Source organism: Zophobas morio, unplaced genomic scaffold (genome assembly GCF_036711695.1).
Source record: "Zophobas morio isolate AGI-343-1 ecotype UQ-CSIRO unplaced genomic scaffold, CSIRO_AGI_Zmor_V1 ptg000028l, whole genome shotgun sequence".
Lineage (NCBI taxonomy): Eukaryota > Metazoa > Arthropoda > Insecta > Coleoptera > Tenebrionidae > Zophobas > Zophobas morio.
Genome location: NW_026972133.1, coordinates 5,277,710 through 5,292,254, shown reverse-complemented (window position 1 = coordinate 5,292,254; position 14,545 = coordinate 5,277,710). Strand labels below are relative to the sequence as shown.

Below are 14,545 nucleotides of genomic sequence, written 5' to 3'. Positions count from 1 at the left end.
ACTTTGACCAAAACTAACGCACTATTTTCAGTGAAAAATACCTAGGAAGGTTCGCCGATCGAGAGGTCATAGAGAAACTCGAGAACCTCCTCAACCAATACTATAATTTACAAGCAACCTTCCACGAGAGCGCTAAGAATGCCCAAGGACAACCTCCCGGCGATTTATCCCTTAAAGGAATCCAGAAAAGTATTGCGCAACTCTACAAATTGAAACACATGGGGAAAACCATACAAGAACTGATACAAAAATCCAACGCTTGTCGCAACAAAGAAACGCAAAAAAATTTCGGTTGCGTTACGTTGCGAGAAGTAGTCGATTTGGATAAGACAGCAGCTGAACGAGAACGATGTGAATTGACAGAGAGCGAAGACGACGAACAACCACGCCAGACCAAAGCGTCTGAAGAAGAACATGAAGTGGACGTAGACTGGGGCAAAGAAAGCTACGTTTCGTACGAACCTAAGAGTGCAGTAATATACAAGTATAACGGTAGCGACCGAGAAGACGACAGACCAATGGAACTTTTTTCAAATTATGATCATTCCACATCTAGACAATCGTCAAAGCCGAGAACCTTCATAGATGATGACGGATTTAATTCTAGACAACACTCAAGACGAAGATCTCCAGACAGACGTTACGACCAACCACGAGATACCTCCACCCAAAGAGACAATTTCAGATATCGAACCCAATATTCTAGGGATTCAGATGACTACGAGCCTGTAAAATCACACAGAAATGAAGCAATGGCAAAATACGACCGACGCAATGATGCTCAACAACGCCACGTAGAAAAAGAAGAAAGATCGTCAACCAGACGTAAAAACCACTTTCCCGTGGCAAAATACGACCGACGCAATTATGCTCATCAACGCCACGTAGAAAAAGAAGAAAGATCGTCAACCAGACGTAAAAACCACTTTCCCGAAAATAATTCTTCAGAAGAATACTACAACACATCAGCCAGCAAGCACAACAAAGTGGAATACTCGCCTAGAAGACAACCCCATAGAAGCGACGATTTTAGAAACTCGTCTAGAAGAGAATACACTGAGAGAAGCAGACATTCCAGGGACGATTTTGAAAATCATGATTCAGATAGTGGTCATTCCGCTAGACGGTTTGAAACAAGAAATAGCATTAAACGATCTAAAAGCCCCAGAGAGTCTACTAAGTCGTATAAACGCGTTGATTCAGATGACGATCGTTATACGAAGTCAAATCGTCGACCAAGACATGTCGAAGAATACTACGATAAAAGAAGTGAAAAAAAATCAAGACTCAAAACTCACGATAAAAGTAAAGATTCCCCTAGGCGTCACCGCCGCAGAAGCGAAAGTTATGATTCAGATGACCGGGATACTAAAAAATCGTCCCGAAGTAACCATTCTAACCATCAAGAAAAGTCGGGTAAACGTCAAAGAGACAAATCTAATAAAAACTACGATTTAGAGAATGATCGTCACACTGGTCGCCGTGGCCACAAAATTCGCGCTCCGGTTGATAATTCTTCTAGATTTTCCAGAAGCGGACACGCCGAGTCCAAACTACGACAAAAATCTATCCCTATTGATAAACGTCACAAAGAGCCTAAGAGGAAACCTCACTCTGATGACGACCGTTATGATTCCGATGTCGAACTTTCGGCCAGATTTTCTAGTTGTGAAGTTCGAGACAGGAAATATAAAAACCAAAGGGAATCAAAATCTACTTCATGGCGGGACCCAAAAGAGCGCGAAGAATATTTTCGGACAAGTTCCAGTGCAAGTTCTGATTCATCTGAAGAACTGAGTCTAACTGATCAGGAAAGCTATACAGATTCTGATTGAAAGCGAGGGATGATTTTTAAACTGTCAGTTATTCAGATCGTAAGCTTAACATGTGCTTTGTAATGATACGTAGATTTGTTTTAAATTTTAATATACACTTGAGCTTTGACGGTTTTTTTATTGCTAAAATTTGGCTACCTATGTCCAAACTTTATAAAATAAGATATTCCTGCACTTGTGGTTTATGAATCCGTGTTGAGTTTTTAACTTAAGACATTCAGATTTTTTTCATCACAGTGATCCCTCGGTAGTTGTCCACATCACTTTTTTAGCTCTACTGCCGAGGAAACCTTTTTCTCTTCCAAACTCCATCTACCACTTCCGATGTCCTTTCTTTCACTCCTTCTGTCCCTAACATCCACACTTCGTTCTGGATTCCATCCCTTCCTGGTGCCTTTCCTCTTTCAGTCTTTCAATCTGTCTTCCGTCGTGGTGATTCCTTAATTTATTTTGCAACATTTTTCCTCACAACCTCCCAATAATTCCATAAAGTGTCTTTTCCATTCATGTATTTTGATTTTCCTGCTGACTTCTGTCTTCCTTCTCCGTTCCTTGTTTATATATCTCCATACTTCTTCTTCTGTTTTCAGGGACTTTATTATCTTCACTTCTTCTCCTCGTTTTTCTCTTTATCTTTCTTCACATTTTCTCTTATAATTCCCTCTTGCTTTTAAGTACTCTTCTTTCCTTCCCCTGTTATCCTTCCATTTTCTTAATTTTTCCCTTGTTTTTCTCTTCAACTCACTACATTCTTCGTTCTATCCATTATTCCTTTCTTGCCACATGTATATTCTGCTATCATAGCTTCTATATCTTCTTTTACTTCGAATTTCTTGTTTTCTAGCCTACTTCTGTACCTTTGAATTCCCTCTTCACCCCATATCCCTTTTTCTGTTTCTTTTCTTTGGTTTCTTCTCTCTTGTTTTTCGTACTTTTGCTCTTTTTCTTTGATTTTTATTTCTAGTGGCATGTGGTCCCATTCTACCCTTTCCCCCACTTTGAAACTCACTATTTCTTCCCACGCCTCTTCGTTGACAATCCCATAGTCTATAATTGATTCTCCCCTAGCCCCTACGTACGTCCATTCTCCTTCATCTCCTTCCTTCTTCTATTATCTTCCACAATATTTTTCCTTTTTTGTTGTTTGCTCCCCTCCTATAGGTATTTTATTATCTCCTTTTTCTTTTGTTTGTTTTTCTATATTTATCTTGGTTTTCTTAATTTTTTTGCTATAAATGGTTATTATTTCTCATCGATTGTTATCCAGCTGTATTACTTTCTTCATTAGTCCGTTTTTATTATTACTTCCCTTTTCCAATTTTTACATTTCTTTTCGAATTCCGATTACTATTCCTCCGCTTGCTCTCCCCTTTTTCTTTTCCTTTGTCACCCTTTGACACTCCCACACGTATTCTTGTGGTAGTGTCCCTTCAAATTTCTCCCAGTTTTCTCTTTGTACCCATGTCTCTACTAGTCCCACCACATCAAATTTTCCCACGTAGTCCCAGAACTCCTTATCCTTTTTTCGCAACCCTTGGACATTCCAAAACGGTACCTTCACCTCTTTTTCTCCTAATTTTGTACCAGTTCCCTTTTTCCAATGTCCCTATCTGTATCCTTTATTCCTTTTCCTTTGCCTTGTTTCCTTCCATTTTTCCTCCTTTTCTCTCTTTTCTTTTGACTCTTTACTAAAAATTTTCTACCATCTTGAGTCTGCCCTTTTCTTCATTCCATTCAAAATTTCTGCCATCTACAGTTGACTTTTTATATCCCATTCTAACAATTTTCCCTTTTTTGTTGTCTCTTCTTTTATTTTAAAATGATTTTTTTTTCCGTTTTCGTCAGATCATCGCTTTTTTTACATTTATTTTTTTTCTCTATTTTCGAATTCCACTACATAAACTTTGTGGGTTTTAAATACTTAGTATGAAATAACTATTTACCTGTCCCCGCCAAAAAATTTATGACGTCATCTCAAAATTTTGCGGAATAAATCCTGTTTAAATTGTGCAGAATATAATGAGTCTGTATTTATTCACCTGTACTTCAAGCTAATACATAACTTTAGAGCAATTTTTGGGCTTATTTCTACAAGTACATGATAACATAACAAATAACTTTAGACAAATTTCTTGGTAGATAAAATCGATATTTTGCCTTTGTTCGTAAAGTACACGATAACATCGTGAATTGATAGAGCATTTTTACACAAAGTTTGTTTTCATTGTTTTCTTTATAGACAAGTGGTACTCTTAATTTTGCACGACGTCAACTAAGCTCATTTTGCTATAATGCGATAAAATTGGGTTTTTACGATATTCGAAATTAATAAGTATTAAGGAAGGATGAAATTTTATTTATAGTTATCTGAATTGTTGATCAACTTGATAAAGGTGTAGTGTTTATCTCCATAATTGTCTATCTCTCTCAAGTAGCCCCCGAATTTTTTGCACCAAAATATATTTTATTTCACAGTTGCCAAATTGCAGCCCGAAAACGCAATTTTGGTTTTTGACAGCTGGTTGCTAATATTTAATCCATTATGCAACGAGCATTCTTGTATTTTTTTTGACAGTGCAATCAACTGATAAAGAATTAAAAACTGATAACCATATCGCAGGCATGTAGAACATCTAGAACGGTTTTTCACCATTTTGATTAACGCAGTTTTACTTGTGTTATCATTAAAAGCACAGGTAAGCAAACGTTTTTCAATTTTTTTGAAATTCTTTGGAAGACTGATACTGAATTCAAAAATTTCGTCATTACAAGAACATAAATACAGTTATTTATTTTTGAATCTAGTTTTACTTTAGTGCAAATTTTTTTCATTTTGTAACTGACTACTCTAACTATCGCTTATCAGTCTAGATTCATCTTATCAGTCGCTAACAGTAATGCCAATATTTTCTTTTTTATTTTAGTTTTTCACCAAATTTTACAAACGATTTAATTATAGTAGAACCACCCCCAAAAATAAGTTCAAATACCTTGATCTTCTGAAGAGCCTCGGTCGCTCCAAAACTCCAAAATGTACAGCTCCCTGGCAAATTTATTCAAAGACTCTCAGGCCACATCCGACGACATCAACCTCCTCCTCTTGGGCGAAACCGGGGTCGGAAAATCCACCCTGATCAACTCCATTTCGAACTACTTGAACTACCCCGACTTCAAAGAAGCCCAAAAAGGGAACATCGACATTTTAATCCCGATGTGTTTGAACGTGGCCGACGTCAGCAAAGTTTTCGGGAACGTTGACGACAACGAGCTCCTCGAAGACGGCAAATCCGCCACTCAGCACGTCAAGCTTTACCTATTCCCGATCAAACTCGGCAGCCAAACTTTCAAGTTGCGCTTGATTGACACGCCGGGGGTTGGAGATCCCAGAGGAACCGATCAGGACAACGTCAATCTGGACAACATCCTGGCGTACTTGGCCACGCTGAAGAAACTCCACGCGATTTGCTTTGTTTTGAAGTCGAATCAGACGAGATTTACTAAGTTCGTGGAGTATTGTCTGAAGCAGATTTTGACACGATTGGATAAGAGCGCCAGTCGGAATATTATTTTTATTACTACTTATAGTAAGGCGGCGGGTTATACAGCTGGAGAGACTAAGACGAATTGTTTAATGCCACTGGTTAACGATATACAGTCGAGACCCCCACACGTGAGTATTCCTTTGAGCGACAGCAACATTTTTGCTTTGGACAACGAGGCTTTTAAGGCCTTGTTGGCGATTCAGGAGGGGAAAAAATACAGCAAACATGAGTTGGACGGGTTTGTTTACAGCTGGGAGGTTTCGTCGAAGGAAATTCACCGGTAAGTACGCAACTGTCAATTTCTTCTATCAAATTCTGGTTTTGTAGTCTGTTGGCGTACATTATTGGAGATATCGAGAACGCGGCGTTGAACCCACACGAAGTCGAAAACACAATCAGTATCAACGAAGTCAGGTTTCTCGTAGAACAACTCACGACTCCTATTGCTGAAGTGTCAGCACTTTTACAAGACAATATTAGAATACTTGACAGGCACAAAAAAAGTCTGAGTGAAGACGACCAGACTCTTGAACAACTGAAAAAGCAGCTGCACATACCCTGCGTTGATCTAAAAGTGAAAAATCTGACTCAACCTGTGACTGTTTGTACGGACGCTAAATGTGCAGACGTCGTGAAGGTGACACGTCCACTTTGTTAAAAATTTCTACTTTCTTGTTGTTTAAGGTCAAGCAAATCACCCAGTGGCACTACAAACAAAGATGCCATAACCCTTGTTTACTAAATGGGATTCCTAGAGAAATGATCGGAGATCCAGGACTAATCAAGTGTGACGCCATGGCGGGACAAGAAACGTGCCAGCAGTGCGGCTGTCACTGGAAACTCCACATGCACATCTACAAAGAAACCGAGAAAGTCCAAACCCAGCAAGAAGACCAACACGTGAAAAACCAAATCCAAACCAAGCAAGATGCTCGCGTTCAAATACAAAAACTAATGAAAGATATCAACACACGCATGACAGAACTGGAAGCAGAAAGCGAAACCATTTCGAAAATCGTCGCCAAGTTTTCGTACTTCTTGCAAGAACACGCGCTGACGCCCTTCAATGACGCCTACAGCGACTACATCGAGCAGCTCCTCAAAAAGTAAACCATCGCATTCTCTTTGACTAAAACTAACACATCTTTTCAGTGAGAGGTATTTGGGAAAGTTCGCCGATCAGGATGTCGTCACCAAGCTCGAGAAACTCCTCACCCGGCACCAACACCTGCAAAAAATTTTCCAAGATGGTGCGAAAAATGTCCAAGCGGGAGAAACAAGTAACGATTTGAGGCTTCAAGGAATCAAAGATAGTATCTCGGAGCTCTACACTTTGAAACACATGGGGAAGACCATACAAGAACTCATAGAAAAATCAAGCACTTGTCGTCAGAAGGAAACGCAGAAGAATTTCAGTTGCAAAGTCGCGCAAGAAATCGTCTTGGACAAGAAAATCGCCGAAGAAGAAAATGAGAGTCTTTACGTACCTTCCTATTCGGTAATATACACTTTCAAATCTGACGATTTAGAAGACGATCGATCGGCGACACCCACCACGAATTTTCGACGTTCTGGTGATTCATCAAGAAATCCCAAAGGCTTCGAAAATCATCAAGAGCCTAATTCTATGCAAAACGCACGACGATCATCTTCGCAGAATCGTTTTGACCATTCACGAGGATATGACATAGAATACAGTGGGACCAGACCTACAACCCAACACTCTAGAAATTTCGATCGTGAGCCTGCAACATTACGAAGAATAAACTCAATGTCACAACATGACTCACGTAGGTATGTCAACTATCGTCAACACCACCAAGTGCGTGAAAATCCCGAAAATATTTCTCCTCGTCAATCACACAGAAGCCACCATAGAATGGACAATTCACCTAGACGTTACCGTCGCGGTAGCGAAAGCTATGATTCAGATGGTGGTCATTCCATTACATCTTTTAGCAGCAGAAGAAGCGTCAGTCGATCTAGAGATAGACCTGAGAAACAATCAAGGCATAGAACACACCATAATGTAGAAGACTCGCCTAGGCATCGTCACCATAGAAGCGATTATTATTCCGATCACCTTGTTCCTGGAAAATCGTCCAGAAAGAACTACGTTGACAAAAGTAGCCGTTCTAGGAACGAAAACAAATCCGACTTTGAAAGTTGTCCTTCAGATAGATCGGTTGACAGCGGAGGTAGCGTTGAAATGTCTAGGAACCGAAGAGACTATAAGAAGTCCAGTCGTACAAAACATAAGTCTTCTCGTGGTTCGGGAGATGCAGAAGAGGACTACGATACAAGAATTGAAAAGAAGTCGAAACATAGATCACACAAAGACTCATCTAGGACTCATCGCCGTAGAAGCGAAAGTGAAAATTACGGTTCAGATGAGAGTCCTTCTAGCAAAAACACGGTTAGACAATCTAGGAACGGAAGAGGGTCTAAATCTTCTAGTATAAATTACGATTCAGAGGATGATCGTCCTACTACGTCTTCCAAAAGCCGTCACAGGAAACACGGGACATCTAGTTTCGTTGATGAACGTAAGGAATCGGATGATTCGCAATCTAGAAAAGGACGTAGTTCCAAAAAAGGAAAGTCTAGAAGTCGGAAGAATTCAGTCTAAAGGATCAGGAAATCGATGAATTTGGTGAAAACGAGTGCGATTTTTAAACTTTACGTGATTAGATCTGAAGTTTAAAATGCATTAGTAATAAATAATAACTGAGCTTAAACGTATTTTTTTCCGTGCTTGTTTTTGAAATAAGGCTTCAAATATGAGAGAAACATGCAAATTTGTCCGTCTGTCCGTCTGTCTGCCGTCCCTGATTTTTATGAGACAGATAATTTCCGAAAGTACTGGGCCGATTGTTCTCAAATTTTGTATTTATATTAGGTATATCATATAGATGGTACAACGCTAACCAAAATTTGTCTAATCATCCCCACCACTAATGTGATGACGTCACTATAAAATTATACATAGTAAATGGGTTTTAAATTGTATCAAATAACATAGTCTTACACATGTAGTTTATGACTCCGAATTGAGATTTTACCCGAAACGTCCAGATTTTTGGAAAAAAATCAAAATTAGGAAACAACATTTTGACATTTAATTTGAAACATGCAAAACCGAATGCTTTGTAATCTTGCAGATTTACAGTTATGATAAGCGTGATAAGTTTTTATTCAAAATATATATACTTGTCGCCTCCAAAAAACTGATGAAAATTTGGAGATACAACACTGTTATTATTAGTATTAGATTGCACCAACCCAATTTGATAGACACAAAATTTGTTAAGTAAAAACTCGTTTGAAACATAATCGTAGCACGCTTATTTATATTTACTTTAACATTACAGACGTGCATTTGTTTTGTTGCGCTAACTAGGTTCCATGAATGCGGTATAGACAAGTTACAAACAATAAAAAAATCAAAATAAAATCCAATGTTTTACATGATAAACGGAAGTCGAAGCAATAAAAAATTCTGGGCGCTTAAAATTAAGAATGATTTTGAGTCGACCTAATTCATTATCCCGAAAATTTGAGAATACAGTTTTTTTATCTTTAGTTTTTAAAAATGTGATGAGAACAAAAACATAATAGTGGGGGAAGTACTGTCTAAACTCTTTAGACCAATTTTTTGAATTTTGCCAGGATTACGATTCCGTGCTTACTTTTGATGTGCCTCTTCAATTGAAAGAATTTTACTTTATCGTCATCTATTTCTGAGAAGTAATAGGTACTTTAGATAAAATGTATTTTTCTGGTTTCTCCAAGCATGATAAGATAACATAATTAATTCAAAAACCTTGAGAAAATACTTTTCCTTAGAACTTTCTCTCTTCATTTTCTTTATACTTAAACCAATACCAATGTTTCGTAGGACATCAACTAAGCCTTTTCGTTACCTTAATTCCGTAGTATAAAATAATGTGATAGCGATGTAGGGTTGAAAACAAACTCATTTATATCTTTCAAACAGTCATCAAGTTGATATTGGAAATTCCAATTTTGTCACACACTTATTATTAAGTTTTTTCGAAAGTTGGACACTAAAAATCAATACAGAGTTCAAATCTGATAACCATATCTCAGACATAGGTATAGAACATGAAGATCGATTTATTATCGCAGTCTGCTCTGTAGTATCACTAAGGACACAGGTAAGACAAATAGTTCCTTGTTTTTTAATTCATTGCAATAAACAGAATCGCAGCTATTTTCAACTAAATGGCGTGTTTCACTCAAAAATTACACACCCGCGTCGTATTTTCAGTAAAACTGTTGCTTATCCTTACATATTTAAGTCCTCTACACAAAGAACGATTAAGTTTTATTTCGCCATTTGTAAAAAGAGAAGCCTGAATTTATTTATCTTTTCATTTATCTAATCAGCTTCGCAATAAATTTTGTAACTGTAATTTTTAATCAACCTGTGAAAAACCATTCTATGATTCCAGACAAACCGTTGGTCAAACTCCAAAATGTGGAGTTTTTTCCGTAGTTTCATTATGGACCCTCAGGCCACACCCGACGATGTGAACCTCCTCCTGTTAGGCGAAACAGGAGTCGGAAAGTCGACTTTGATAAACTCCATTTCGAACTACTTCATCCATTCCAATTTCGCAAAAGCCCAGAAAGGGAAGGTCGAGCTTTTAATCCCCGTATGTTTAAATGTATCGGAACAGACCAAAGTTTATGGCAAACCAGACGGCAACGAAGTCCACGAACCTGGCCAATCCGTCACCCAGAACGTCAAAGTGTATCTTTTCCCTATTAAACTCGACCACAAAACTATCAACCTGAGATTGATCGATACGCCGGGAGTCGGAGATCCCAGAGGAATAGAACAGGATAATATCAATCTGGACAACGTTCTTGCGTACTTGGCTACGCTGAAAGAACTCCACGGGATTTGTTTCGTTTTGAAGGCGAACCAGACGAGATTTACCAAGTTCGCGGAGTACTGTCTTAAGCAGATATTGACACGACTGGATAAGAGTGCCAGTCAGAACATCATTTTTATTACTACTTATAGTAAGACGTCTAGTTACACAGCTGGAGAGACCAAGAGTCACTGTTTGGCGCCGCTGGTTAGAAGTATACGATCAAGACCTCCACATGTGAGTATTCCTTTAAGCGATAAGAACATCTTTGCTGTGGACAACGAAGCATTCAAGGCCCTATTGGAGATCCAAGAGGGGACTAATTACCACCGACACGCAATGAAAGGGTTCGAGCAAAGCTGGATAAAGTCCGCAAAGGAAATTCAACGGTAACCATTCAACTACCTTTTTTCCAGAAACAAAGTTGTTGTTTTGTAGATTGTTGAAGTACATAATTGGAGATTCTAAACATTCAGCTTTGAAACCCCACGACGTTGAAAACACCGTCAGCATTAACGAAGTGAGGTTTCTCATCGAACAGCTCACCACTCCTATCGCTGAAGTGTCAGAACTGATACAAGACAACATCAGGGTACTCGACAAGCATCAAAAAAGTCTGCAACAAGAGGATCAAACTCTTGATCAACTGAAAGATCAACTGTACATACCTTGCGTAGATCTTGAAGTGAAAGAACTAAACCAACCTGTAACCGTTTGCACAGAACCCAAATGTACAGAAATCGTCAAGGTGAGATGTCTTCTTTTGATAAAAGTTTCTAATTTTTTGTTGTTTAAGGTCAATAACGTTACGCTGCGTCTCTATAAACAACAATGCCATAAACCCTGTTACCTGAAAGGAGTCCCTAAAGAGATGGTCGGCGATCCGCAACTCGAGGATTGCGGTGTTATGACAGACGGAAACTGCATGTATTGTCACTGCTCCTGGAAAAAGCACTTGCACATTTACAAAGAAACGCAGAAAGTCGAAGTTAAGAAAGAAGACCAAAACGTGAAAAACACCATCAAGAGCAAAGAAGATGCTCGCGTTCATATAGAGAAAACTCTGAACAACGTAAACCAACGGAGGACAGAACTAGAAGCCGAAGGGTCAACCATTTCGAAAACCATCGCCAAGTTTGCGTACTTCCTGCAAGAACATGCACTGACTCCGTTCAATGACCTGTACAGCGCCTTCATTAAGCAACGTATCACGGAGTAAATCCTTGCATATATTTTGACCTAAACTAACGTAGTGTTTTCAGTGAAAAGCATCTAGGAAAGTTCGCTGATCAGCAAGTCATCACAAAACTCGAGTCAATGCTCAAAGATCATGAACAGCTTCAAAAAACCCTACAAGAAAACCCAAAAGGGTTACAAACTGGGGGCAGCGATTTGACGCTTGAAGGAATCAAGAACAGTGTCACGGAGCTCTACAATTTGAAACACATGGGGAAGAAGATACAAGAACTGATAAATAAATCGAGCAATAGTAGACGCAAAGAACACCAGGAAAATTTCAGCTGCCTCGTTTCGCAAGAAATCGACTTGAACAAGAACATCGCCGAAGAACAGTACGAAAGCATGGAATATAGCGAAAGCTACTATGATGTAAGTGGCATGCAACAAGGCTGGAACAAGTCGTCTGAAAACGAATATGGTCCAGAAGCAACCGGGGACAATCACTACGATGATTACACTTCTTACGGATCTGTCTATACAGATCGAGCTACCGAAGAAAAGTTGCAGACTTCTAGATTTGATCATGCATCTAATGCTAGACAACATCCAAGACGAACGCCTGAGAGATCATCTCCTTATCCGCGGAAACGTGATGACTACTCACGAGAAGACATCTACGAAGATACTTCCAGGGGGCACGGACCTAGAAACCAACATTCTAGGGATTCAGACGACCGTAGAAGAGAATCAATGGCACAACATAACACCAGAGCACATCAACGCTATAAAGGAAGATATGAAACGTCCCCATCTAGACGTGAAAACCTCTATTCTTCTGGTCGATCAAAAAGTCCAGAAGACTACTATGACCCAGAAGCTGAAAAATCATCACATAGAGGACACCGTAGCAATAAATATTCATCTAGACATGACCACCGCGGTCATAGCAGAAGCCACGAGTCCGATTCTCAACGATCGTCCAGAAGGGATCACACTGCCAAACATAGACATGGATCTAGTGAAAGTTCATATTCAGACGGTAGTCACTCTGCCGAATCATATGGCAGCAGACACAGTGTCAAACAATCTAAGAATCAAAGAGGATCTAAATCTAAACACTATGACTCAGATAATGATCATTCTAAAAAGACGAACCGTTCCAAAAATACGTCTTCACGGAGATCAAAAGATAGAGAAGTGTACGACAAAACAAGAGCTGAAACAAAGTCAAAACACAAAACACATGATAAAGTGAAAGAGTCGTCTAGACGTCACCGCCATAGAAGCGACAGTCATGATCCAGATGAGCCGATTTATGCTACGAAAAGTAAACATTCCAAACACGAAGATAAATCATATAGTGAAAATTCCGATTCAGATGGGAACTATTCGAGCAGAAACACTGATAAACAATCTAAGAACCAAAGAGATACTAAATCTAAGAAGAACTATGATTCAGATGGCAATCGTTCCACCAAGCCTTCCAAAACTAAACACAGTGCGTCGAAATCTAGCCACGAAAGTCGAGATAAATCAGCTGCAAAATCCAAAAGCGGACATAAGAAACAGACAGAGTCTAGAAGACAATCAAGTCCTGTTGATATTAAATCTTCCAAAGAAAAAGCTTCTAAAATCCAGAAGAAGCCTAAATCTGAAGACGAAGAATCTTCCGGAAGTAGCTCGCAAGACAGTTCCCATTCTTCTGATCATCGTCCTGACAAGTCTTCCAAAAGCAGACGCCAAGAGACTCGCGATCCGGATGACAAATCTTCTGAAAGGTCGTCCAGAAGTGGACATAAAAAACACACGGAGTCTAAAAAAGGAAGAAAATCTAGTCCGGTTGGTCAACGTTACGAATCCGACGATCAACAGCATAATAAATCTTCCAGAAAAAAACATCGTAGCAAAGAAAGAGAGTCTAAACGCTCGAAGCAGCCTAAATCTGAAAACGAAAACTCTGATTCGGAAGCCAAGTCGTCCAAAAATGGAGGCAAAGTACCGAAATCTGGCCAAGAAACTCGCAATCGGAGTGATAAATCGAAAAATTCTACTGGAAGTGGACATAAAAAGAGCGCAGAATCTAAAACTGCTAAGCCTTTCATGAAAGAAGAGTCTAAACGCCGTCAGAAACATAAATCTGAGGACGAAAATTCTGATTCGGATGGAAAAGAACCAATCAATGTTTCATCGCAAAAGCACGAACAATCTTCTCAGCCATCTAGTGATCGTTCTAACAAGTCATCAAAAACTAAAAGTCAAGGAAAATCTCGTTCTGTTAATAAACGTGACGAATCGGATGATCCACATTCTGCTAAATCTCCCAGAAAAAAACATAATACTAAAGCGACAGAGTCTAAAAGCTGTGAGAACCCTAAACCTGCTGACGAGAATTATGATTCAGGCGATAAATTTCCGCCTAGAGTTTCTAGCGACAGTAGTTCCAAAAACCAAAAAAAAACGAAATCTAAGCCACCCCAGGACGTTAAAGACCACGAAGGATCTTCCGGGAGAAACTCCAGAGCTAGCTCTCGTTCATCTGGGACGCATACAATTAACAAAAACGATTCAGAAAACAGTTCAAGTGATCAAGAAAAGGAAGAGTGATTTTTAAGCTGCTGCTATTGTTGAGATATTAAATTATGATTATAAACCTTTAACCTTCAACATGTTTTAATTCAACAACTTTTGTTTTGTTGTTTATCCCAAAAACCTGATCACTCAGTGGAAATTTATCTGCTGTCAATCGCTAAACAGCTACTTGAGAAAAAAATTTTAGGTATTTTACTTATCTTTACAATCTCTTGTTTAATTTGGTATAAAACCAATTTTAACTTATCGCTTAATCTGATAACGGTGTAGTGTTTGCTCCAAATTTATCTCTGTGTTTCAATTAGTCACAGAAATGTGTGCAATAAATTTATATTTACTTATTTAAAGATAAACACAACTGCCAATTTTGATATCGTACACAGAAATTTTCTGTTATAAAAATGTTGATGGAAATAACCAAGCTTCGTCGTCTAATTGATTGAGCAACGTTTGCAATGTTTCTTCTATATAAAAAAATAAAAGGCGGGTGGGCGGGGTA

General features: G+C 38.9%; 3 protein-coding genes across 4 annotated transcripts in view; all 3 read left to right on the top strand.

The window, feature by feature from the left end:
* LOC135136862 (uncharacterized) overlaps window positions 1-1,942 on the top strand; it is a 56,190-nt gene extending 54,248 nt beyond the window's left edge. The window contains exon 5 of the mRNA XM_064066314.1: window positions 32-1,942. Coding sequence (XP_063922384.1) covers window positions 32-1,835 — 1,804 coding nt within the window. The 3' untranslated portion in view covers window positions 1,836-1,942. The remainder of the gene's footprint in view (window positions 1-31) is intronic.
* A 2,486-nt stretch (window positions 1,943-4,428) lies between these two features.
* On the top strand, window positions 4,429-8,115 carry LOC135137004 (uncharacterized). 2 transcript variants are annotated; one of them, XM_064066531.1, is made up of 5 exons: window positions 4,429-4,531; window positions 4,795-5,657; window positions 5,705-6,014; window positions 6,062-6,483; window positions 6,530-8,115. In XM_064066531.1, the coding sequence occupies exons 2-5, from the start codon at window positions 4,867-4,869 to the stop codon at window positions 8,004-8,006; spliced, it is 3,000 nt and encodes a 999-aa protein (XP_063922601.1). In that variant the 5' UTR covers window positions 4,429-4,531; window positions 4,795-4,866; the 3' UTR covers window positions 8,007-8,115. The 2 variants fall into 2 exon arrangements, with proteins under 2 accessions (XP_063922601.1, XP_063922600.1); XM_064066530.1 differs by having other exon boundaries at window positions 4,441-4,531; window positions 4,760-5,657.
* Window positions 8,116-9,386: 1,271 nt separating this feature from the next.
* LOC135136933 (filaggrin-like) lies at window positions 9,387-14,121 on the top strand. The gene is made up of 5 exons (XM_064066425.1): window positions 9,387-9,555; window positions 9,853-10,667; window positions 10,717-11,026; window positions 11,075-11,493; window positions 11,541-14,121. Exons 2-5 carry the CDS (start codon window positions 9,877-9,879, stop codon window positions 14,059-14,061), a joined length of 4,041 nt encoding a protein of 1,346 aa, XP_063922495.1. The 5' UTR covers window positions 9,387-9,555; window positions 9,853-9,876; the 3' UTR covers window positions 14,062-14,121.
* The last annotated feature ends 424 nt before the right edge of the window (window positions 14,122-14,545 follow it).

What these genes read in the sequence shown, in the direction of transcription:
- LOC135137004 (XM_064066531.1), top strand. Translation starts at nt 4,867, where the DNA reads ATGTACAGCTCCCTGGCAAATTTATTCAAAGACTCTCAGGCCACATCC. An exon ending in TCGTCGAAGGAAATTCACCG is followed by an intron (nt 5,658 to 5,704) that starts GTAAGTACGCAA and finishes CTGGTTTTGTAG; the next exon opens with TCTGTTGGCGTACATTATTG. An exon ending in AATGTGCAGACGTCGTGAAG is followed by an intron (nt 6,015 to 6,061) that starts GTGACACGTCCA and finishes TTGTTGTTTAAG; the next exon opens with GTCAAGCAAATCACCCAGTG.
- LOC135136933 (XM_064066425.1), top strand. Translation starts at nt 9,877, where the DNA reads ATGTGGAGTTTTTTCCGTAGTTTCATTATGGACCCTCAGGCCACACCC. An exon ending in TCCGCAAAGGAAATTCAACG is followed by an intron (nt 10,668 to 10,716) that starts GTAACCATTCAA and finishes GTTGTTTTGTAG; the next exon opens with ATTGTTGAAGTACATAATTG. An exon ending in ATTAAGCAACGTATCACGGA is followed by an intron (nt 11,494 to 11,540) that starts GTAAATCCTTGC and finishes TAGTGTTTTCAG; the next exon opens with TGAAAAGCATCTAGGAAAGT.